Below are 25,978 nucleotides of genomic sequence, written 5' to 3' on the forward strand. Positions count from 1 at the left end.
CTTTTGGCTGTTGGTAGTATTGCTGCTATGAATACGAGCATACAAGTAATCTGAGTCTTGATTTGCAATTTTTGGGTGGAGTACATAGACATGGAATTAGTAGATCATATGGTAATTCTCTTTTTTGGTGTGATATTTTGGAACATTCAAAAGGTTTCCAATTTCTTTATATCCTCTCCTGCACTTGTTTTCCAATGATGGATATGAACTAGTATCTTGTGTTTTTGGTTGCATTTCCCTGATTCTACAAATTTTATTATGTATTTTCATTTAGTTCGGTATGTTTTTTAAATTTCACTTTTCAGACTTCTGTGACTCATAGGTTATTTGGAAGTGCATTATTTAGTTTCTAAGTGTTTGGAGATTTTCCTGTTATCTTTCTGTTGCTAATTTCTAATTTGATTATGTTATGGTCAGAGAATACACTCTGATTTCAGGTCTTTTAAATTTGTCGAGGTTGGTTTTATGCCTCAGGATATGGTCTGTCTTGGTATATGCTTTTTTGGGCTTTTTTTTTTTTTTCCATGTTTATTTATTCTGTGAGAGAGACAGCAAGTAGGGGAGGGGCTGAGGGAGAGGGATAGGAGAATCTCTCCTGGGGCTCAATCTCATGACCTTGAGATCAGGACCTGAGCTGAAATCAAGAGTCAGACACTTAACTGACTGAGCCATGCAGGCACCTCTATGCATTTTGGGGTTTTGAAAAGAGTGTTTATTCTGTTGTTATCGGGTAGACTGTTCTATAAATGTCAGTTAAATCCTGTTAGTTGATGTTGCTGTTGAGTTTTACCATATCCTTGTTGGTTTTCTCTTTGGTTGTCTATCAGTTGTCGAGAGAGAGAGATGTCTTGAAGTTTCCAGTTATAATTGTAGATATGTCTTATTTTTCCTTTCAGTTCTGTTAGTTTTTGTTTCACATAATTTATAGTTATTTAGTACATACACCTTTAAGATTGCTGTGTCTTCATGTTGGATCATAGCTATTATCATCAGGTAATGTCCTCCCCCCCTTTTTAAAGTTTATTTATTTATTTTGAGAAAGAGAGAAAGAGAGCGTGCACAAGCAAGGGAGGGTCAGAGAGAGAGAGAGGGAGAGAAAGAATCCCAAGCAGGCTCTGTGGTCCATTCTGCAAACTGTGAGATCATGACCTGAGCTGAGATCAAGAGACGCTTAACTGACTGGGCTACCCAGGCACCCTGGTAATGGCCCTTTTTATATACTACTTTGCTTTGCTTTCAAGTCTACTTAACTGATGCTAATACAGTGACTTCTGCTTTCTTTTGATTAATGTCTGTATGGTATATTTTTTTCCATTCCCCTATTTTAACTTCCTTATATTGTCTTATTTGAAGTGAATATTTTGTACACCATACAGGTGGGTCATATTTTAAAATTCATTCTGTCATTCTCTTTTGATTGGTGTATGTAGATCATTTACATTTAATGTTATTATTCTGCTAGGGCTTTAGTCTGCCATTTTAACTTTTGTTTGTTCTCTCTGTTTTTTGTTTTTCTGTTTTTTTTTAATCTTCCTGTGGGTTACCTGAACATTTTTTATAATTCCATTTTGATTTATCTATAGTGTTATTGATTGCGTGTCTTTGTATAGCCTTTTTAATGGTTGCTTAAGATATTATATGCACATAATTAATCACAAAACTGGTATTGACATTTTACCAATTTAGGTGAAGTCTAGAAATTTTATGTACCTTTCCATCCCTTTACCTTTATTGTATTATATGTAGACCTTCTTAGATAAGCAATAAGAGGAGGAAGTGCCTTGTAAGAGGAAGAAGTGCCTTGTTATTACTGCATATGAGTAGTCCCTATGTGGTCTCCACTGACACTGTGGGGGTGGAAGGCTCATACCTCCCAGGAGGTATGAGAATCTTAGTTCCCTCCTCTGATTTCTGTGATACCATGCTTGGTGAGGAGTGTTGGATGCCTTGTCACAGCTTTGTGAGGGTGAAGTCTAGCTTTCCACTTGGCCTTGCTTGTGTAGATAGGGTGGGTCCACAGTTTTTCACATTGTGTTTGGCTGCAGTAGAGTGATTATTGTCTAAAACTTTTCTATTTTGCTTTGTTGCCCCTTTCTTGGTCCTTTGGCTGGGAAGAACAGGATTTTGTTGGGGCTTCCGCTAACCCCAGCTTGCATCATCTTTTTTGGTGTTTCTGGTTTGTGAGCTTTTCTAGCTACAAGTCTGGAGTACATAAGGCAAAAAGAAATTTTAGGTAACCCACTGTTGTGCCATTCCTTGCATTCCAAGATCCCTGCTGATTTGCCTTTTTCTCTACCTTTTAGAGTCTTTTTTTTTTTTTTTTTTTAATTTTTTTTTTCAACCTTTTTAATTTTTATTTTTGGGACAGAGAGAGACAGAGCATGAACGGGGGAGGGGCAGAGAGAGAGGGAGACACAGAATCGGAAACAGGCTCCGAGCCATCAGCCCAGAGCCTGACGCGGGGCTCGAACTCACGGACCGCGAGATCGTGACCTGGCTGAAGTCGGACGCTTAACCGACGGCGCCACCCAGGCGCCCCTCTACCTTTTAGAGTCTTGAAAAAAATGTTTATTTTAGAAAGAGAAAAAGAGACAGACAGACAGGGTGTGAGCAGGGGAGGGGAAAAAAGTGAGAGGGAGACACAGAAGCTGAAGCAGGCTCCCGGCTCTGAGCTGTCAGCACAGAGTCTAACGTGGGACTCGAACCCACGAACCATGAGATCATGACCTGAGCTGAAGTCAGAAGCTTTTAACCAACTGAGCCACTCAGGGGCCCCATACAGTCTTTTTTTTTTTTCAGTTTATTTATTCTGAGATAGGGACTGTGCATGAACAGGGGAGGGGCAGAGAGAGAGGGAAAGAGAGAATCCCAAGCAGGCTCCGCACTGCCAGCATAGAGACCAACACTGGGCTCAAACTCATGAAACTGTGAGATTATGACCTGAGCCGAAACCAGGAGTCAGACGTGTAACTGACTGAGCCAGCCAGCTGCCCTTGGAGTCTTCTGATGTTTATTTTATATAGACTGTCCAGGGTTTGTAGTTTTAATTAGTGGGAAGAATAGGGAAAAATATGTCTACTCCATCTGCCAGGAAGTGGAAGTGTGTCTTTTGTGACTTTGAGTGTTTAACACTTTTTAATGTGCTAACTGGCCATTCCTCTATCTTCCTTTGTGAATGTCTTATCAGCTTTTCTCCCCCATTTGAGAGGTGGTTTGTTCTGTTATTATTGAGATGTAGGACTTCTTTTTTTTTAATACTAAAAAAATTTTTTTTTAATGTTTATTTATTTTTGAGAGAGAGAGAGACAGAGCATGAACAGGGGAGGGTCAGAGAGAGAGGGAGATACAGAATCCGAAGCAGTCTCCAGGCTCCGATCTGTTAGCACAGAGCCCGACATGGGGCCGAACTCACAAACTGTGAGATCATGACGTGAGCTGAAGTCGGAAGCTCAACCAACTGAGCCACCCAGGCGCCCCGAGATGTAGGACTTCTTCATATATTCTAGACACCAATCTCTTGTTAAATATGTTTTGTGAATATTTTCGCTCAGTGGGGCTTGTCTGTTCATTTTCTTTTTTTTTTTTTTTTTAATTTTTTTTTTTTTTAACATTTATTTATTGTTGAGACAGAGAGAGACAGAGCATGAACGGGGGAGGGTCAGAGAGAGAGGGAGACACAGAATTTGAAGCAGGCTCCAGGCTCTGAGCTGTCAGCACAGAGCCCGACGCGGGGCTCGAACTCACATACCGCGAGATCGTGACATGAGCCGAAGTCGGACGCTTAACCGACTGAGCCACCCAGGCGCCCCTTGTCTGTTCATTTTCTTAACTGTCTTTAGATATATCAGATTTTTCTTTTATGATTATTTCTATGTCATGTCTAAGAAACTTTTGCTTACTCCCAAATCATGAAGATGTTCTCCTATGTTTCCTTCTAGCAGTTTTATGGTTTTAGTATTTATATTTATGTCTATGATCCATCTCAGTTTGAATATATTGTGATGTAAGGATGGAGATTCATTCCCCCCAATATAGATATCCAGTTTTTTCAGCAATTTGGTTGAAAAATATTCCATTTCCCTATTGAATTGCTTCTTTCCCTGTATTAAGAACACCATGATAGCATATTATGTACTTGAGAGAATAGGTAAGATAGGATGCTTATGAGAGAAAACCCATGAATTTAAGAACTTGAAGACCGACCTCCCCCCCCCCCCCCCCCCCGCTTTTTTTAAGTAGACTCCATGCCCAACGTGGGGCTTGAACTCACAACCCTGAGATTGAGAGTTGCCTGCTCTACCAACTGAGCCAGCTAGGCACCCCTTGAAGACGCATTTTAAAATTTTGCTCTGTCATTTGTGGCTCCTTTATTTTCAGGAGTTTGACTTCTTTGAGCACAAATGCCTTTATTTGTAGAATTGAAATACTGATTATCTCTAGCGTACAGGGTTTAGGAGAGTTTGAATGAAAACACATGTAATGATAATAATAGCTACTGTCTTTGAGTGTTTATGATATGCTAGTTATTTATTGTTTTACTTAACTGTCTTTAAAATGTTGCTTTACCTGTTGCTAGTTGTTCAGTCCAAAGCAGCATAGATTAATGCACCTCTATTTAGTGACATATACCTGCAAGTCTCAGTGTTTTTATCCAGTTGAACATCCTGTGAAATTACATGTTCATATTTTCATTGTTCTACAACTGCACATTTGTTATATAATTCTTCATGGTTTTGCTTGAAAATTTTTTCTTGTGTCAGATAGGAAGTAGAGTATCTTATTAAAAAGTATAATTTCATTGTGGCTAAGGAATTCCGAGAATATTCTATTATTGCTAATAGATACTTTTACTATTAGTTTCCTGTGGCTGCTGGAACAAATTACCACAAACTGTGTGGCTTAAAGCAACAGAAATTTATTCTCTCACAGTACTGGAGTCCAGATCCTGATATCAGTGGGCAGAAATCAAGGTTTTGGTGAAGTTATATACACTCCCTTCAGAGGCTTCCTTCAGAATCAGTTCCTTGCCTCATTCAGATTTTGGTGGCTGCTTGAGGCCGTATCACTTCTGTCTAAGGCCAGAATCTTCAAATTTCTCTTTGCTGTGTCTTCATATGGCTTTCTCCTCTGTGTGGTCCAAATAGCCTCTGTCTTCATATGAAGACATATATGATTGCACTTAGGACCCACTCATATAATCCAGAATAATATCCCCATTTTAACATCCTTAATCATATCTTCAAATACCCTTTTATTTGTATTTATTTTTTATTTTTTGTCATCTAAGGTCCATGGGTTGGGATGTGGAGATCTTTGGAGGACCATTTTCAGCCTACCACAGACTGGTTTATGTAGTTTTACTAGAATAATTAACAATAACAACCAATAAGGTAAAAGCGCTGCTTAGGAACTTAGCAATGATAATTTCAAAGATATAAAAAACAAAAAAAGAATCCTTCTGAAGAGCATTTTGTCACTGTATTCTAAAACTGTTAATTATCTTTACCAATTTTATGTGAGGGGAATGGGCAAAATCTAAGCCAGAAGATTATAGTATGACCCAAAGAATAAACAAGTAGAAGGCGGCCAACACTTTGTGGTTTCTTTAGTACATCTGGCTGAACTTCTGCTGACATTTTATTTTATCCTTTTTTTTTTATGTTTATTTTTGAGAGACAGAGCATGAGTGAGGGAGGGGCAGAGTGAGAGGGGGACAGAGGATCTGAAGCAGGCTCTGCACAGACAGTGGCAAGCCCCATGCCGGGGTCAAACTTCCCAACCGTGAGATAGTGACCTGAGCTGAAGTCAGATGCTCAACTGACTGAGCTACCCAAGTACCCATTATTATATTTTTTAAAATGTTTATTTATTTATTTTGAGAGAGACACAGTGTGTGTGTATGCATGCACGTGTGTGAGTGGGAGAGGGGCAGAGAGAGAGCGAGCCCAAACGGGCTCCGAGCTGTCAGCACAGAGTCCATTATGGGGCTCGATCTCAGAAACTGCGAGTTCATGACCTGAGCTGAAAACAAGAGTCTGGTGCTTAATAGACTGAGCCACCCAGGTGCCCCTCTGCTGACATTTTAGAAGTAACGTTTAGAAATGACTACAAAAATGTGTCTTTTTTAAAATAATAAATTTCTTTTGCTTAAAGTGTAAAATTTTCACATCCACCTCTTCTTTTCTACTCACCTCTCACACCCACCCCTCTTTATAAAAATAGGTGCCCCTTACTGAAGCAGTGGATCCGGTGGATTTGGAAGAATACCTCATTACTCATCCTTTAGCTGTGGATTCTGGGCCTTTAAGGGATTTGATTGAATTCCCTCCAGATGACATTGAAGTTGTTTATAGTCCTAGGGACTGTAGAACCCTTGTTTCAGCTGTACCTGAAGAAAGGTAAGGAGACCTTTACCTATATTTGATTTTAGTGTAACTGGAAAGATTACCTTGCTTGATTTTACTTGGGTCCTATTTCTTGTGGTGGTGGTGTTTCCTATTATATGACCATGAACTGCAGCAACCAAATTCACAGACATCAATGCTTTCCTTACGAAATTACTAATGTATTTTCTTTTTTGAAATAGTGAAATGGATCCACATGTTAGAGATTGTATAAGAAGTTATACAGAAGACTGGGCAATTGTGATCAGAAAGTAAGTCATATATTTATTATAACATTAAAAAATACTGAGTAGGATGTATAAATGTATTAAGGTAGATTAATAATAATTATGAGACCTGGAGCACCTGGGTGGCTTAGTTGGTTGAGCTTCTGACTTCAGCTCAGGTCATAATCTCCTGGTTCATGAGTTCAAGCCCCACATTGGGCTTGCTGCTGTCAATGCAGAGCCCTCTTCAGACCCTCCTCTGTCCCTCTCCCACTTGCTCTCTCTCAAACATAAATAAAACTTAAAAAAAAAAAAATTATGAGACCTGAAAATTCATTTGAAAAAACAGTTGAAGAAGCAAGAAGAATCTTTTGTTTATAGATCTGTTCTGGTTAGGAGTTCTGCAATTACTGCTGCTTACTTCACTTACTTTCCTTGTAAAACAATATGTTTGTCAGTAGTATTTCTGTATTATCATAGGTCATTAATAACTAATAATATATAATTATAATAACTTATAGTCTAATTCTTTTGGGAATTCATGGGTAGGTATTGATGAATAATTTGTATTTCTCAAAAAGAATCCAGTTTATTGAAACTTAAATAGTTAAGTTAAATTGAATAGCCTGTTTTCTAGATCAAGCTGTTTGAAAGGCCTCTACCCTTTATTAACTAACTAAATATTTATAGATCCTTGACCTGTACGTCTAATCAGGTAAATATTTTAAAAAAATAATGTTTTGTTCTCCCACAAAATTTATTTTTCTAATGGATGGTGTTTGAGATATCAAATCAGATTAAGAAATAAAAGTTTCCTTTGCTAATTTTAATTTGCATAATTAAAAGTCTTCATACTGAAAATTCTTAGCCTTCTTTTATTTTTCTAAAGGAAATATAATGACTGAAGTAGTGGAGAATTCTGTTATGACATAGTTTTCAAAAATGAAGTTATCTGTGCTAACTTGTACTAGCAACAGTGATGTATCCTTTGCTTATTGTTTTGTCCTTAAGGCTGCTGTCTTATTTCACTGGGTTTAATATTATGTTAAGCATCACTTGGGGATACTGCTGACATGCTTTTTAGTTTTAGTGTGACCTAATAAAAGCCAGTCTGTTACCCATTATAAAGAAGAGCTGTTTTTATGAACTTACAATTTTGATAAGGATTTCAATAACTAGATTTATTAGTGAATAAAACTGTTTCTCTGTCAAATAACTCAAAAATCTTTACTTCTATGCATGTATGTTGAAAACTTCTAATCAGAAATCTTAATATAATATAAACATTAATCTCAGAATCATGGAGTCTGCTACTTAACTCCCATCATGGGGTGCTGACCTTGGTTTAGACAAAGAGGTAAGTTAGTTAACATTTTTGGGTACTTACTATGTGTAGGGCATTTTATTGGGCACTTTATCTCAGTTAAGTTTCCAACAGATAAGATTGTTCAGGCTCAGAGCAGTTAAGTAATGTCTTTGAGGTCCCACAACCAGAAAATAGGATAGCCAAGATTAGAAGCTAGGAGCATCAGATTCTGATGCTTACATTTTTTCTGTTACATCAGATATTATTTATTATTGGCGGTATAGTAAATGGCAAAGGGGGTACTTTTATTGGACTACAAGTTTTAAAGTATCCCTGAGGGGCGCCTGGGTGGCTCAGTCGGTTAAGCGTCCGACTTCAGCTCAGGTCACGATCTCGCGGTCCGTGAGTTCAAGCCCCGCGTCGGGCTCTGGGCTGATGGCTCAGAGCCTGGAGCCTGCTTCCGATTCTGTGTCTCCCTCTCTCTCTGCCCCTCCCCCGTTCATGCTCTGTCTCTCTCTGTCTCAAAAATAAATAAACGTTAAAAAAAAAAATTAAAAAAAAAAAAAAATAAAAAAAAAAAATAAAGTATCCCTGAAAGATAGAAGATAGGTGTGATTGGAACATAAGAGGAAACCATAATGCAGAATAATCTAAGGAGAAGATATATGAAGAAGCCTTGGTAGCACTTTAAGCTCAGAAACAGTGAATTGAGGCAATGGAAGGGAGACCTCGGGTAACTGTTTGACATTCGGTTACTTTGAAATCCCCTGTACCCTGTTTATACAGGAGTGGCTGCTGCAGAGGTATCTGCCTCATTTTTAGAGCATCATTTTTAGAGCTCATTTTAGAGCATTATGGGTCTTGAGCTGTTAATATAGTGGCCAGGGTGGGCATGCCATGGAAGAAGAAGGAACCCTTCATTCCTGGAAAAGTAGATACTGGCAGATTCTGCCTGGCAGCATGATTTGCTTCTTCTCCACAACCACCGGATATGGGGTGAGCGAGGCAGATACAGTATTTCCAGACAGATATGGGGTTATAAATTTAAAAATGAACACAGAACCCCAAATTGCCAGCTATTTGATGAAGATCAGCATGCTTCAAAAGAATTATCAAACTACAAATAACAGAACTAACAATTGAAAGTTGGCAATAGAGCGGCGCCTGGGTGGCTCAGTCAGTTGAGTGTCCACCTTCAGCTCAGGTCATGATCTCATGGCTCGTAAGTGTGAGCCCTGCGCCGGGCTCTGTGCTGACAGCTCAGAGCCTGGTGCCTGCTTTGGATTCTGTGTCCATCTCTCTGCCCCTCCCCTGCTCGTGCACTGTCTCTCTTTCTCTCTCTCAAATATAAATAAACATTAAAACATATATATATCCTCAAGGAGACATGAAAGGATATGGTAATCGTGTAAAAATCAACTAGTTATCTTTGGAAATTAATATTTTATTCAGTGAAAACATATAAAAAACTCAGCAGATGGTCTTATTGGCAAAGTGGACATCATGACCAAAGGGTGGAATAGTAAGCCAAAAGGTATGGTGGAGGTAACTCTTATGGAGAAAAAAAATGTAGGGTGAGGGGGATGGGGAGAGCCAAGAAGAGGGGCTGAATTTCCTACTTTGTAGAACTAATCAGAAGAGACCTTACTAATAAGGTGAATTTGAGCCAAGACCTGAAGGGAGTAAGGAAGTGAGCCCTTTGGATTTCAGGAATGTATTAGGCAGAGGGGAGAACAGCATATGCAGAGGCTCCATACTGGAAGCCTGCTACGGGTGTTCAAAGAATAGCAAAGAGGTCGATGTGACTGGAATAGAATAAATGAGGGAGAGAATGCTGAGATAAGAGGTCATAACAATGGTGGTGTGTGTATGGGGTTGGATGGGTAATCCTGTAGAGCCTTATCATAGCAACCAGCCGGAGGTCAGAGTGTTAATTTATGAGTATTGATTGGGGCACCTGGGTGGCTCAGCTGGTTAAGCATCTGACTCTTAGTTTCGGCTCAGGTCATGATCTCATAGTTCATGAGTTCCAGCCCTGTGTTGCGCTCTGCGTTGAGAGCATAGAGCTTGCTTGGGATTTCTCTCTCTCTCTCTCTCTCTCTCTCTCTCTCTCTCTCTCTGCCCCTGACTCTCTGTCTCTCTCTCTCTCTCTCTCAAAATAAATAAATAAACTTAAAAAAAAAGAAGCTTTAAGAAAAAAGACTATTGATCATGAATCATGTCATTCTCAGCTCTTTTGAATTTTATACTGTCAATTAATTTTTTAGGACATAAAGGAGGCAGAATGCAACACATTTCTTTTGTTAGAGCAGCTTAGACATGCAACTTCACAAATTAAGACACTTTAAAAATTTCATGAAAGAGTAAAACATCTGCTTTTGAGTAATACCTTTTATGTTATTACATTGAATATCGTTATTTTAGTTCTTCCAGAGGAAAATGCTGTCTTTTATTTTGTGATTATGCAGTGATATGATCGTGTAGCTGCTATTTTAATATCTTTAGCAACAAGACACAATATGAATGACTCATATCAAGTGTGATTCCTTACTATTTCATAAATTCACTGGTGGCAAGAACCATATCATCCTCTGGTAATCATAATTGTTTTTGCTCCAATTAAAATTTTCCCCAGTTGGGCTATATGAAGTGTGGAACAATAATTGCTCTTGGATTTTGGTGTCTGTTGAATGCTCTTGGATATTGGGTTTTTAGGCAAGAAAGTTACATTAATTTCAGAGTTATTCTAAGTCTAATACATATATTACGTAACAATATATGTTACGTAATATATGTATGCAGTGGTGGAGATCTTGCTGTTTTTTATTTTAAAAGTCTGCAGCCTCAGGGGCACCCGGGTGGCTCAGTCGGTTGAGCATCCAACTTCGGCTCAGGTCATGATCTCCCTGTTCCTGAGTTTGAGCCTCGTGTCAGCTCAGAGCCTAGAGCCTGTTTCAAACTCTGTGTCTCCCTCTCTCTTTCTGACCTTCCCCCACTTGTGCTCTGTCTCTCACTCTCTCAAAAATAAAAATAAACATTAAAAAAAATTTTTTTAAAGTCTGCAGTTTTAGCTTGTTTAAGATCATTTATACATAATGAGATATAGGAACTTTTTTGGCTATTTGAAATTTTAAGATTCAGTGCTTTATATTTTTCTGCCTTTAAAAAATTTACATTGTTATGAATGTAATACATATTTTCTACTCTCTCACTTTATTCTTTAACCTGGTTTCTCATTCTTTCTTTTTACTGAAAAGAAAAAAGTTCTCTGAATTGAAAGTACAACTCTGAATTGAAAGTACAACTTAAGTTATATATACATGGTTCCCATGGAAAGAAGGAGAATATAGTTTACTTCTGGAATCTCATTATCTGTTCTCTAGTTGAAATAAAGGAACTGTGAATGGAAGTCTTCCTAATCGATCACTCTGGTTAAATGTTTGACACAATCAAAACTGCTGGGATGTATCCTTATTAATGTAAAGAAGTAATACAGAGAACAGTGGGCTTATTACATCATGATGAAAATGAAAAATTTCCAAAAACTGATATGTATTTAACTATTTTATTTTGAATAGATATCATAAACTGGGAACAGGATTTAATCCTAATACATTAGATAAACAGAAAGAAAGGCAAAAAGGTTTGCCAAAACAGGTCTTTGAATCTGATGAAGCTCCAGATGGCAACAACTACCAGGATGAGCAAGTAATACTTTTATTTTTAAATTATTACAAGAAATTATTTTAAAGTAGTTTATTTTTTAATTTCTTAATTAATATATTTAATGTTTTGCACGACAGGATGATCTTAAAAGACGTTCAATGTCAATAGATGATACTCCAAGGGGTAGCTGGGCCTGCAGTATTTTTGACTTGAAAAATTCGCTTCCTGATGCTCTGCTTCCTAATTTACTTGATCGAACGCCCAATGAAGAAATAGACCGTCAGAATGATGACCAAAGGAAATCAAACCGTCACAAGGAACTCTTTGCTCTGCACCCATCACCAGATGAGGTATAGATGTTTATATATAAAGAAGCAGATGATTATTAAGATAGATATTTTGGGAATATCACATAAAGTATTCTAATAATATAGGGAATAAAACAACTGAAACATAGGTATAACTTCTAGTAAATGAAATATATATATATTATGCTTAATATATAACTTAATATAATTTCTATGAATTGAGCACATTTAGGATCTAACGAGTTCTCTTTGAGGGTAAATTGGTCCTTATTTTCTCTGCTCAGTTGTGAAGACTAAAAGTATTAGATTAATAAAATAAGTTTTTAGAAAATTATAAAGGGTTGACATATGATAAGAATGTTCATTTTAATATTGCTTGTCAATTTGTAGGAAGAGCCAATAGAACGACTTAGTGTTCCTGATGTGCCCAAAGAGCATTTTGGTCAAAGACTTCTTGTAAAATGTTTATCACTCAAGTGAGTATTTATTTTGTTTACTGTATAGCTTTTATTTTTCAAATAACATTTTGAGTATTAGTATAACAATCCTAGTAGATTTTATGCTTGTATTTGTGTCCTTTTGAGAAGTATTGTTCTTCTATATGTAATTTTAAATGCTACTAAGCATTAAAACTATTGTATGAAGGTAAGCTTTAAGAACATTTTTGCCTCACAGGTGAAGATGACTTTTTGTCACAGCTATATAATTAGTCTTAAAACTTGAACAAAAATTTGCTGAATTTCTTGTGTTTACCAGACACTGTACTTGGCTTGGGGAATATAAAGGCAAAGTATCTTTTCCCTTAAAGACTTGATTATACAAGCCTACATGGTAGGCTTTGTGGGTGTTTTGAAGATTCTGAGTTTCTATATTTTTCTTTATGTAAAAAAGTTAAATGACTTTTGATCTAACGTCATCGAAGTGATAATGTCCTGAATTTATATTCTTCACAAAGTGCTTTATTTTATTTTAATTTCTCTATTTTAACTCATCTTGTCTTCAGTGTAATTCTATAAGGTATATATTATTTTCTTCATTTTACAAATGAGGAAATCAAGATTCAAAAGCATTAGCGGAAGTGAACTGACTGGCATGCTCACTGTTTTGCACCCAGTAACTGAAAAAAAAAAACAAAACACCTTGATGCTGTTTTCATTGTATCATGTTAATATTATGGTTAATTACCAGTTCTGACTTAAGAAAAAGGAAGTTTTAATACATAGAACTTTCTAAAAGGAGCAACTCATAGGGACAGACCACTTCCGTGTCTGGATAACTTAGGCAGTTTTCTTCCTTTGAAAGCTAAGGCATTATGTATTTAGTTAGATTTATCTAGAAAGTTGTTAGAGCTTTAGTGCATTGAGTCTTTTGAAGATCATATTCTTTTTTTGTTTTTTTATTTGCTTTTTTTGACAGCTTTCTTATGATATAATTTAAATATAAAATTCACCCTTTTAAAGTCAGTGGTTTATTTGTTTTTATTTATTTTAAAAATTTTAATTCCAATATAGTTAACATACAGTATTATATTATCTTCTGGTGTACAATATAGTGATTCAGCAGTTTTGTATATTATTTATTGCTCATCATGATAAGTGTACAGTTAACCCCTTCTCCTATTTCACCCATCCTCCTTCCCTACCCACCTCCCCTCTGGTAACTATCTGTTTGTCCTCTGTAGTTAACAGTTTGGTTTCTGGTTTTTTGTTTGTTTTTGTTTTTTTTTAAATTCCACATGTGAGTGAAATCATATGGATTTTCTCTTTCACTGATTGAATTATTTCACTTAGCATTATATTCTCTCTGTTCCTTTCTTCTCTTGCTCACTTCTTTCATGATTTGCTAGCTTTCTTAAGTGATATACTTGGATCCCTAGCTCTTTATTTTTTGCATATCTGTTACTGGGTTTTGATTTGTGGTTACAATTAAGTTTGTGTATAACATCTTATGACTAAGCAGTCTATATTAAGTTGCTTGAGTTTGAACCCATTCTTTACCACCCCCCCCACCTATGTTTATAAAAGGTATCCTACTTTACATCTTTTTATTTTGTGGATCCTTGACTGAGTTTTACAGATATGTTTAATTTTGCTGCTTTTGTGCTTCCTACTTTTCTTATTCCTGCTTATGGTCTTTCCTCTCAAAGAATCCCCTTTAAAATTTCTTGTAAGGCTGGTTTAGTGGTCATGAATTCCTTTAACTGTTATTTGTCTGGGAACCTCTTTACTCTCATTCTGTTCTAATGATAGCTGGATAAAGTGTTCTTGGCTGCAGGTTTTTTTCTTTCAGCACTTTGAATATATCTTGCCATTCCCTTTGGCTTGCAAGTTTCTGCTGAACAATCAGCTGGTAGCCTTATGGAGTTTTCCTAGTATGTATGTAACTTTTCTTTTCTTTTGCTGCTTTTAAAATTCTCTGCTTTATCGCTGCTTTTTGCCATTTTAATTACAATGCGTCTTGGTGTGGACCTCCTTGGGTTGATTTTGTTGGGGGCTCTCTGTGCTTCCTCAATCTGGATTTCTGTTTCCTTCCCCAGATTTGGGAAGTTTTCAGCTATTATTTTTTCAAATAAATTTTCTGCCCCTGTTCCTTTCTCTTCTTCTGGGATTCCTGTAATGCAAATGTTATTATGCTAGATGGTGCTGCTGAGTTCCTTAAGTCTGTCTTCATTTTTTATTATTTTGTTTCCCTCTCTCCTCTTCAGCTTGATTGCTTTCCATTTCTCAGTCCTCTGATCCTCTAATCCAGGTCACTAATCCTTTCCTCTGTTTCCTCTAGTCTCCTATTTATTCCATCTAGTGTCTTTTTAATTTTAGTTACTGAGTTCTTCATCTCTGATTGGTTCTTTTGTATGTTTTCTATCTCTTTGTTATGGGTCTCACTGAGGTCCTCCACTTTTTCTCAAGTTCTGTCAGTATCTTTATGACCATTCCTTTAAATTCTCTGTCAGGCATATGACTTATTTCAGTTTCGTTTAGCTCTCTTTTGTCCTATATCTTTCATTTGTGACAAATTCCTCTGTCTCCTCATTTTGTCTAACTCTCTGTGTCTGTTTCTGTGTGTTAGGAAAGTTGGCTATGTCTCCTGCTGTTTCAAGTAGTGGCCTTAAGAAGAGGTCTTGTAATGCCCTGCAGTGTAGTGTCCCCTGTTCACCAGATCCTGGGTGATTGAGGAGGTCTCCTATGTGTCATTCAGGTGTCTGTCAGGGCTAAGCTGCTTTTGCCTTTAGTTTGTCATCTGTGATGGTTCTCTTTGCCTCTTGTGGACAGGATTTTGTCCCTTTGTTGTTAGTGGGTGAATCTAAGGGCACCTTGGGCTTAAGTTGAGTCAGACCAGGTATTTGCCAGAAATGTAGCAGCACCAAACTGCCGGACACCTTCCATGTTGTCTCCTGAGAAGCTTTTGTTGGTGGACAAGGCCTGCAGTCAGACCAGCTGTCTGCCCCCAGCCCCCTGCTGGGGCCACAGGGGGACTGGTATGTTTGGTTATTTTTCTCTCTTCCCAGGGTAGGAGTCGCTTTATAGTAGTGTTGGCTCCTATCAGGGCTGCTTGCACACTGTCAGGCTTGTGGCACCGCTTTGGATGGGTTCTGCCAAGGGATATTGCAGGGGGCAGGTCTGCAGGAGAATGCAGAGGCATGGTGTGCTCTTAGCAGTTTAGGTGCAGGTGTTGGCAGTATGCTGGTTCCTGCAGATACTTAGGTTGGGGCATCAGGGAGGGAAAAGGCACCCACCAGCTCCTTTGCTCCTGGAGAAGTCTCTCAATGATCCCTGCCCCTCCAGCAATGTTCTGAGATTAGTAAACAAATCTTCCTCCTGAATACACCAGGAATTTTTCAAGGTGATACTTCTGTGCTGTAAAATCTGAGGGACTGTTTGTTGTGCTGTCTCATTAAGAGTGGGAACTCAGTTTCATTTTGCCCTCCTGGCTGATTTTTAAAATTCGAGGTGTTTAGCCTCACTGTAAGAACTCACAAAATTTGGCCTCTCTGATTTAAAAAAAAAAATTAAAAAAAAATTTATTTTGAGAGAGAGAGAGAGAGAGAATGAGCAGGGGAGGGGCAGAGAGAGAAGGAGACACAGAATCTGAAGCAGGCTCCAGGCTCTGAGCTGTCAGCATAGAGCCTGACACAGGGTTCGAACTCACGAACCATGAGATAACCTGAGCTAAAGTCGGATGCTTAACTGACTGAGCCACCCAGGCACCCCTGGCCTCTCTCATTTTCAAAGTCACATGTTATTAGTCTGCCCCCTCTGGGTTCCCTGTGCCGGGGTGCTTAGTGAGAGTCTCATTTTGTTTCTGCATTTACTGTTTCCTTCCCTCCTGTGGATGGTCCTGTGGGTTCATTTAGCTCCTCACCTGCTCTTCCTCCTTCCTTTGATGTGGCCTCTTCTCTACATTTAGCTGTGGAGAGTCTGTTCTGCCAGTCTTTGGGTTGGGTTATTTACACTTATGTGGGTGTTATCTATGGGAAGAGGTGAGCTTAGGGTCTTCCTACTCCACCATCTTCCGTGGAAGTCTAACATCAGTGGTTTTTAGTAAATTCAGAGTTGTACAACTATTGATGTGACTAATTCTTGAAAATATTCATCACCCCAGAGAGAAACTTCATACCTGTATTAGTTTGTTCCAACTACCATAATAAAATACCATAGACTGGGTAGCTTAAACAACAGAAATTTATTTTCTCACAGTGCTGGAGAGTGGAAGTTGAAGTTCAGGGTGTTGGTAGGATTGGTTTCTGATGAGACTTCTCTTCCTGGCTTGTAGATGGCCATCTTCTTCTTGTTCCCCAATATGACCTTTTCTTTGTTCCTGCATGAAGAGAGAAAGTTCTCTGATGTTTCTTTTTCTTTTTATAAAGACACCAGTCTTTTTGGCTTAGGGTCTCACCCTAATTTTGTCAGTAGTGTGTTTTGGTAGGCCTTGGAGTGATTAAAAATTGCTTTTTTGGAGCGCCGGTGTGGCTCAGTCGGTTAAGCACCTGACTCTTGATTTTGGTTCAGGTCCTGATCTTGCAACTTGTGAGATCAAGTCCTATGTCGGGCTCTCCACTGACAGCGCAGAGCCTGCTTGGGATTCTCTCTCTCCCGCTGTCTTTACCCCTCTCCTGCTCTCTCAAAAGAAATAAGTATTTTAAGAAATTGCCTTTTTAAAAAGTGTTTTTTGAATTCTCAAAATTTCAAATAAATGAGCACTTAACAGTGGGGAAAAAAGCAACCTTTTTTGCAGCTTGGTGCACTTGCATTGAGTATCTGGTGCTCAAATAGTATTTCTTGACAAACTCAAACACGTGTATGTTTGGTTGCCTGGGAGTAGCATAGTATGCGTTTTTTAAGTTTTCATACTGAATATATGAGAGGTATACATTTAAAAACAGAAAAGAAAAAAAAATACAACCATGGCAGTCCTTTTGTATAATGGAAGAGCCTTTTGAAACATTAAAGAAAAAAATGAAATGATGTATCTCATTTAAAATATTCTTGTCATGCATTAGTAGCTTTTCTTAATGTGAAGCACACTCGTTGTTTCCTCAAGACTTTTAACCTTTGTTCATCATACTAACAATAGGGATCTTTAAATACTGTCCAAGAATATCATAGAGAAAGTTATTATGCATGAATTTTATGGTGCTAAATTACAAAATAGGATACTCATTTTCTGAATAAGCAGTTAACATTTCTCTTATCTTTGATCCATTTTTGCTTATTTTTATCTGAATCTAAAATTTGTATGAAAATGCAAAGGGCTGAAAGGAGGCAGGGAAGTTTTGAAGCAGTTTACAAAACAAAATAGGTATTAATACTTAGTATAAAGCTACAGTAAGCTAATTACCTAAGACAGAAGCTAATGAAGACAATATAGCACTGACATACAATTAGAAAATTAGTCCAATGGACTAGGGCTAAAAAATAGACCTATGTGTGTATTTTTGATTTACAATTACAGTGGCACTACAGTAGTCCCCCTCTTCTCCATGTATTCAGTTACCAGTGGTCAACTGCTGTCCAGGCGCAGATGATGATCCTTCTGACTTATCAGAAGATCAGTAATAGCTTAACTCTATGTCACAATGTCTGTGTTATTTACCTCAGTTGATTTCATACGTAGACATTTTATCAGGTCATATCATTGTAAGGAAAAGGAGGATTAATATAATACAGTAAAGTATTTTGAGAGAGAGAGAGAGAGAGACTGCATTCACATATCTTTTATCAAAGTATGTTGTTATAGTTGTTCTGTTTTGTCATTAGTTATTGTTGTTAATCTCTTACTGTGCCTAAAGTATAAATTAAACTTTATCACAGGTAGCGTATGCATTGGAAAAAAACATTGTATATATGGGTTTCAGTACTGTCTACAAGGTTTCAGGCATCCATGGGAGGTGTTAGAACATATTTTTTGCAGATAAGGGGAGACAACTATATAGACAGTTGGGAAAGGTAATCTTTTCAATAAATTGGCAGGACAGTTGGATATCTGTGTCTCTCTGTTTCTCTATCTTTCTCTGTCATACAGAGGGAGAAGATGTTTTCAATACATTCACTTGACAAAGCATCTGTATACAGAATGCATAAAGAAGTATAAATAGATGAGGAAAATGCCAAACAAAAAATAGAAACATGGTCCAAAAGAGGGTGTCTGTGTGGTCATAAATAGATGAAGATGCATATTAAAAGTCCAGTGTGGGGGCGCCTGGGTGGCTCAGTCGGTTAAGCGTCCGACTTCGGCTCAGGTCATGATCTCACGGTTCGTGGGTTCGAGCCCCGCGTCGGGCTCTGTGCTGACAGCTCAGAGCCTGGAGCCTGTTTCGGATTCTGTGTCTCCTTCTCTCTGTGACCCTCCCCCGTTCATGCTCTGTCTCTCTCTGTCTCAAAAATAAATAAACATTAAAAAAAAAAAAAAAAAAAATTAATAAAAAAAAAAAAAAAAAAATAAAAAAAAATAAAAGTCCAGTGTGATAACAGATACCCACTGAAGTTGCAGAATCAGAAAGAGTGACAGTAACAAGTGTTAGAGAGTTTGTACAGTGGGCTTTGTAGAGGTTGAACCATGTAGACAGTATCACCAAAATTTCTATTCTTTTGGCTTCTGGGTTGGGTTCTGCTAAGAGAGACATCAGCAGAAGTCAGAGGATGGAAGAGAGTGAAATCAGTGGTATTTACTTATATCCTTTTACTCATTCCCTGCTAGGTCATGTTGATTGGTTGCCTTCTCCTCCAAAGGCCAGTGTTTCTGTGAAAGCCCCTTGTATACCTGTTCTTTCTCAGTTTTGGTTTACCACTTCTAAGGTCTCCTTTAGGTCAAGGATTGGTAATGACTCCCTGCTATTGTTGTCTCCAGAGAATTGTACTCTCTCTAGTTGTTTTCCTAAATCTTATCGGAATCTTTGTGAATCCCCCTTCATTCAACTCAACCAAATGCGGTTGTGTGTTATCTCCTGTAAAGACTTTGATACTCTCATGACAAAAAAAAAAAAAAATGAACAATGTAGAACAGGGTTTTTATAACCTTGGCACTATTGACATTTTTGTCTGGATAATTCTTTGTTGTCAGAGGCTCTCCTGTACAATGCAGAATGTTTAGCCACAGCCCTGGCCTCTCTACTCACTAAATATCAGTAATATTCTTGCAGTAATGATAACTTAAAATGCTTCCAGACATTGCCAAATGTCCTATTGGGGGAAAAATCATCCTTTATTGAGAATCACTGCTCTAGAGTTTTAGTTAACCTCATGTTACATATTATTCCCTTTTTTAAAATATTTTTAATTAATTCATTTATTTTGAGAGAGAGAGAGAGAGCTAGAGTGTGCAGTCGTGGGGAGGGACAGAAAGAGGTAGAGAGAGAATCCCAAACAGGCTCCATGCTCAGTGTGGAGCCCAACATGGGGTTTGACCTCACAACTGTGAGATCATGACCTGAGTTGAAATGAAGAGTTGGGTATTTGACTGAGTACCCAGGTGCCCCACATATTATTTTATTCAGCAAATAGTTACTAAGTGTTTACCGTATGTAAGCCAAGTTCTTGGAAATGAAATTAGACATCTTGATTTAAGCATAGTTATAAAATACATTTTTACATATTCAAATAGTGAAAATTTGTATTTGAGCATTAAAAAGCATGGTTAGATTAATATTTATGACAGGGAAATATACCCATAAAATATGAAGTTGAGAAAGCAGACTACTAAATATACAGTGACACACTTCATTTAAAAAAAAATCCAGTTGGGGCACCTGGGTGGTCCAGTCGGTCAGGCGTCCGACTTCAGCTCGGGTCATGATCTCTCGGCTTGTGGGTTTAAGCCCTGAGCCACGTGTTGGGTTCTGTGCTGACAGCTCAGAGCCTGGAGCCTGCTTTGGATTCTGTGTCTCCCTCTCTCTCTGCTCCTTTCCCACTCACACTCTGTCTCTTTCTCTCAAAAGTAAATAAATGTTAAAAAATAAATCCATTTACCAAGTGCAATTATACATAGACAAAAGTCTAGACGGATAGGCACTGAAACTGTTAATTTTGGTTCTCTCCATGTGGTGGAATTTTGTATGCTCCTGTTTTTCTCTGAAATTTTTAATGTGTTTTCTTAGTTTTTCACATTGAATATATGAAATTACCTAATGGAAGTAGTGGTTGATTTAGACTGAAAGATATACTTGCAAAAGTGTTTCAGAAGGAGGGGTAGCATAGATGGTATAGCACAGATGTAGAAATGTTGAACTAATTGCTTTTTTTCTTAAAGGTTTGAGATTGAAATTGAACCTATTTTTGCAAGTTTGGCTTTATATGATGTCAAGGAAAAGAAAAAGGTAAGATTATATGATTTGAACATAGTCTTTTGTCACATTCCTAGGTTTCAGAAACTTGTTTTCAAGTTGTTTTATAAGTAATAATTTTTTGAGAATTGTTAAACATGAGTATTTATTTATTTATTTTTATTAAAGTTTATTTATCGAGAGAGAGAGAGAGAGAGAGAGAGAGAGAGAATGAGCAGAGGAGAGGCAGAGGGAAAGGGAGAGAGAGAGAATCCCAAGTAGGCTCTGTGCTGACAGCAGAAAGCCCAACTTGGGGCTTGAACTCATGAACTCTGAGATCATAACCTGAGCTAAAACCAAGAGCCAGATGCTTAACTTACTATCCATACAGTTGCCCCTAAATATGGGTCTTTTCAAAAGAAAGTAGAAATTTAATTTATTAAGACTTGTTAAACATATTTTCTTACTATAAAATAGTTTAGTTGATACCCAGTTTTTATTTAATGGAAAGAATTCCAAAAGCAAATAGCAGAAGCAACTTTCTTTAAAATTAAGGAAAAGTTAATACAAGAAAAGCATTTTAGGCAAATAACGTATAAAGGATTAGAATCATAATAAAGTTTTGTTGATGTGATTTAAAAATTCACACTAGCTAAAAAGATCATTTATATATGCTTGAAGTCTTTTATCTTAAATACTGCTTTAGTTTTACCATTGTATCTTTATTATACTTAGGAGTCTTTCAGAGGGCTATCTCATGCAGCATTTTTAAAATAATGTTTATTTTTTGAGAGGGAAAGAGAGAGAGAGAAAGAAAGAGGGCACAAATAGCATAGGGGCAGAGAGAGAGGGACTCAGAGAATCTGAAGGAGACTCCATGCTGTCAGTGCAAAGCCTCAGGTGGGGCTTGAAGCCATGAACTGTGAGATCATGATCTGAGCCAAAATTGGATGCTCAAGTGACCAAGCCACCCAGGAGCCCCTCATACAGGATTTCTTAATATTCTAAGCTTAATGTGTGGTAGAAACTAACTACTTTCAGTGACTTCTACTGTCAACATATTATAGATTTCTGCTGTGGAACTCTGCCCCAGCAACTTGTATTTGCTAAATCAAATTCGCTAAAATATTATTTGTATAATTCTTTTAATTCTCAATTTGAGGTAATTCATCTCAATAATTTCTTTGTGTACTTTATTACAGGTTACATTTCTAATCAAAAGAGCTTGGGATAGAGTTCTTTAGAATATATTTCTTGTATATTTCTCAGATAGTTTTGTATATTTCTTTTTGCTTTTATTTAGACATATAAAGATTGGTCAATGAAATATATGATATACAGTATGTTAGTGTAATGTTATAATATCTGTAATATTTTAAGACTGAGTATGCTTGATATTTGCAAAATGTACAGATTTTAAAATTTAATATGTGAATTTTTATTATTTTTTTTAGATTTCAGAAAACTTTTATTTTGACCTTAATTCTGAGCAGATGAAAGGATTATTACGTCCCCATGTACCACCTGCTGCCATTACCACTTTGGCAAGATCAGCTATTTTTTCTATCACTTATCCTTCCCAAGATGTTTTTCTTGTAATAAAGGTAAGAGTAATGTTAAATAAATTAGTTTGTTTGTGTAGTGTCTGTATATTTGTCTCCCTATTAATATCACAAGGTTTTTAAGGGTAAGGATTTTATCTTCATGTATTTTTTTTGTCTTAAAACTTCTTAACACAATACTGGATGTAGACTGTAGTCTACCTAAAAAAAACTACCTAAGTTTTTTTTTTTTTTTTTTTGAGTGGGAACTCTATTAGGGTTCTCCAGAGAAACAGATCAGTAGGCTGGAAATACACACACATGTATGTACACACATACAGGTAGAGATTGATTGATTTTAAGGAATTGGCTTGTGTGATTGTGGGGGCTGGCAAATTTGAAATGTGTAGGGCAGGTTGGCAGGCTGGAATTCAGGTAAGAGTTGGTATTGTAGTCTTGAGTCTGAATTGGGCAGCAGACTGGAGACTCAGGCAGGGTTTCTGTGTTGCAGTCTTGAAAATTACTTCTTTGGGAAATTTCCATCTTTGGTCTCAAGGCCTTCACCTGATTGGATGAGGCACACTCACATTGTGGAGAGGGTAGTCTGCCTTACTCTACTGATTTAAATGCTGATCACCTCTAAAAAATACCTTTACAGCAACATCTAGGTAGGTTTGATCAAATAACTGGGCATTATAGCCTACCCAAGTTGGCATATAAAATTAAGTATCATAGGAGCTTTATTATGATGTTATCACTCAGTTTCTAAATTATATAAATACTAATATCTAAATCATTGAGGTCACGGAACATTATGATTTGACTGTCCTCCAATTAAGAATAAGGATTACAAACATAGGGAAGAATAAAAAACGAGGCCAACTGTAAAACAGACTCTTAACTATAGAGAACATACTAAGGGTTGCTGGAGGGGAGTTGGACTGAGGGATGGGTTAAATGGGTGACAGGTATTAAGAAGGGCAGTTACTGTGATAAGCACGGGGTGTTTTATATAAGTGATGAATCTCTAAATTCCACTCCTGAAGCTAATATTGTCCTATGTATTAAGTGACTGACATTTAAATTAAAAATTTGAAATAAACAAAGCAAAATAAACACAAAAACTGAATAAGGATTATGAATTCTAAAATCTGAATATTATGAAGCTGCTTACCTTAAGTTGAGGAATAATTTACTATAACTTGACCTTGACTTGAAAGAAGCTTAAAATATATTCATTAATCATTTTATCTTTATTTATATAAAATTATAAAAGGTAATGAATTTTACAATAAGGTTATAAAGTGGATTGTCACGGAATGAATCCTGTTTACCCACAGGAATAATGTCCTAATTTGTCGACACATTCCCATTGAATTCAGCTTAAAATAGATCTTAGCTACAATGAATCCTACAAGCACAGATTTAGCAGCAGTGGTCTTCAGAAACTCAGAATAAAGTTCTAAATATTAATACAGTTGAGAAATACTGTATATACACTACCTTTACATGGGAAAATAGTACATTTTCATAAAAATAGAACATATTTAAGGAAACGAGATGAAAAGATACAGCTGATGGTTCGAATATTGACTGCATGAAAATGAGATTATTTAGTGACAAGATTTGGTTGAGAGTGAACAGTTTAGATAGGATTAAGGATAAGAAACATTGTAAATGTTCAATATGAGTAAATAGGGAGATAAATCAGTGTACATTCATATGATGGGATACTATGGCAAATAAAACCACTATTTGGAAGAAATTTTTTTTTTTAATGTTTATTTATTTTTGAGACAGAGAGAGACAGAGCATAAACGGGGGAGGGTCAGAGAGAGGGAGACACAGAATCTGAAACAGGCTCTAGGCTCTGAGCTGTCAGCACAGAGCCTGACGCGGGGCTCGAACTCACGGACCGCGAGATCATGACCTGAGCCGAAGTCGGCCGCTTAAGTGACTGAGCCACCCAGGCGCCCCTGGAAGAAATTTTAATGATATAGAAACGCATGTGTGATATAATATTCAGTGAAAAATAAGTCTGGCACAAAACTCTCTATGGAATGATTTCAATTGTGTAGAATATATATGTACATAAAAATATGTATATACATAGAAAATGACTTCCCTGTAATTTCAAAAAAATGAACAAGTTAAAATATTATTAAAAATTTAAAAGAGGGGCGCCTGGGTGGCTTGGTCGGTTGAGCGTCCGACTTCGGCTCAGGTCACGATCTCGCGGTGGGTGGGTTCGAGCCCCGCGTCAGGCTCTGTGCTGACAGCTCAGAGCCTGGAGCCTGTTTCGGATTCTGTGTCTCCCTCTCTCTGTGACCCTCCCCCGTTCATGCTCTGTCTCTCTCTGTCTGAAAAATAAATAAACGTTAAAAAAAAAAATTTAAAAAAAAATTTAAAGGAGATGTATTTAGGAGGTTTTGCTAAATCACTTTGGTGCAGCAGGATGTTTTTGTTTCTTGAGAGGAAAAATGCCATTGATCTGTGTATTGGTGAGCTACTGCTATTCAAGAACAGAAAGAGAAAATCCCAGTGGCATGCAACAACAAACGTTTGTTTAGATCATGCATCCAAGTTGTCTGGTGGTCAGTTGATGTAGGTTGTACTCTCCTCGAGGTGGCTGTGCTCCTGAAACCGTCTTTTGGTTGGTTGGGGCTCATTTGATTCAGCTGGAGCTGTACTTCTTTGTGTATTGCTTTTCTAGCAGGCTAGCTTGGTTTATTCTCATGGTAATTGCAGAAATGCCAAAGAGCAGACCCCCCTGCACAGGCACTTTTCAAGCCCTTGGTTGCATCACACAGGCTAACATTGTATTGGCCAAGACAAATCATATGACAGAACACAAAAGCAAGAAGTTAGGATATATACTTGGCGTCTTTATTCAGAGGAATTCCAGTGTCAGGGAGCAGTGAGGGGGGTAAAGGAAGGGTGAAGAATTGGGGCTATTAAGTGCAATCTATCACTGTCTGAGATACGGGAATTCTGGCTCAGCCAGGATTAGGTCTTCCTTGCTCATTTTTGTGTCCTGTTTATTAGCATACTTTCTGGTAAATAGGTGAAGGGGTAATATCATTGTGTTTGGATTATTGTTTATGGAAGACTGACATTTTAGAGAACAAAAACAAAGCTCTTTGAAAGAAACCCACAAAGAGATGAAGAAAAACGTGGGTTACAATAAGGTAATGATAACAAAATAAGCTTAATTTAATTTAATTTTTTATTGAGGTGTGACATAATTACAGAAAATACACAAAAGTCATAAATATATGATTTAATGAATTATCCCCAAATAAATGCATTATGTTACCACCCACCCATGTTAAGAAACAAAACGTTACTAGAATCCCAGAAACTGCCCATGTACCATTCACCGCTCCTTTTTTTTTCCCTCAAAATTTTTGCTTGTTTTTGAACACTATGTTAATAGGATCCAACATTATATATATTTTGTGACTTGCTACATGATTGTGTGATTATACTGCTGTATGCAACAGTTTTAAGTTCAGTTACATTGCTGGAACTCCTGGGTGGCTCAGTTGGTTAAGCGTCCGACTTTGGCTCAGGTAATGATCTCAAAGTTCATGGGTTTGAACCCCATGTCGGGCTCTGTGCTGACAGCTCGGAGCCTGCAGCCTGCTTCAGATTCTGTGTCTCCTTCTGTCTCTCTGTCCCTCTGTCTGCTCATGCTCTGTCTCTTTCTCTCAGAAATAAATAAACATTAAAAGATAATAAAAGTAAAATTCTTTACATTGTTGTTTAGTATTGTATGAATATATCATAATT

At 37.3% G+C, this 25,978-nt stretch overlaps 1 protein-coding gene across 12 annotated transcripts in view; it reads left to right on the top strand.

The window, feature by feature from the left end:
* DOCK7 (dedicator of cytokinesis 7) overlaps positions 1-25,978 on the top strand; it is a 224,801-nt gene that overhangs the window by 29,805 nt on the left and 169,018 nt on the right. For all 12 annotated transcript variants that reach the window (XM_019449048.2, XM_019449049.2, XM_019449050.2 and 9 more), the window contains exons 3-9: positions 6,223-6,398; positions 6,587-6,655; positions 11,495-11,624; positions 11,720-11,932; positions 12,281-12,366; positions 20,633-20,699; positions 22,100-22,249. In XM_019449048.2, the coding sequence (XP_019304593.1) occupies positions 6,223-6,398; positions 6,587-6,655; positions 11,495-11,624; positions 11,720-11,932; positions 12,281-12,366; positions 20,633-20,699; positions 22,100-22,249 (891 nt within the window). The remainder of the gene's footprint in view (positions 1-6,222; positions 6,399-6,586; positions 6,656-11,494; positions 11,625-11,719; positions 11,933-12,280; positions 12,367-20,632; positions 20,700-22,099; positions 22,250-25,978) is intronic.

Source organism: Panthera pardus, unplaced genomic scaffold (genome assembly GCF_024362965.1).
Source record: "Panthera pardus isolate Hobbes unplaced genomic scaffold, ASM2436296v1 HiC_scaffold_11, whole genome shotgun sequence".
Classification (NCBI taxonomy): Eukaryota; Metazoa; Chordata; class Mammalia; order Carnivora; family Felidae; genus Panthera; species Panthera pardus.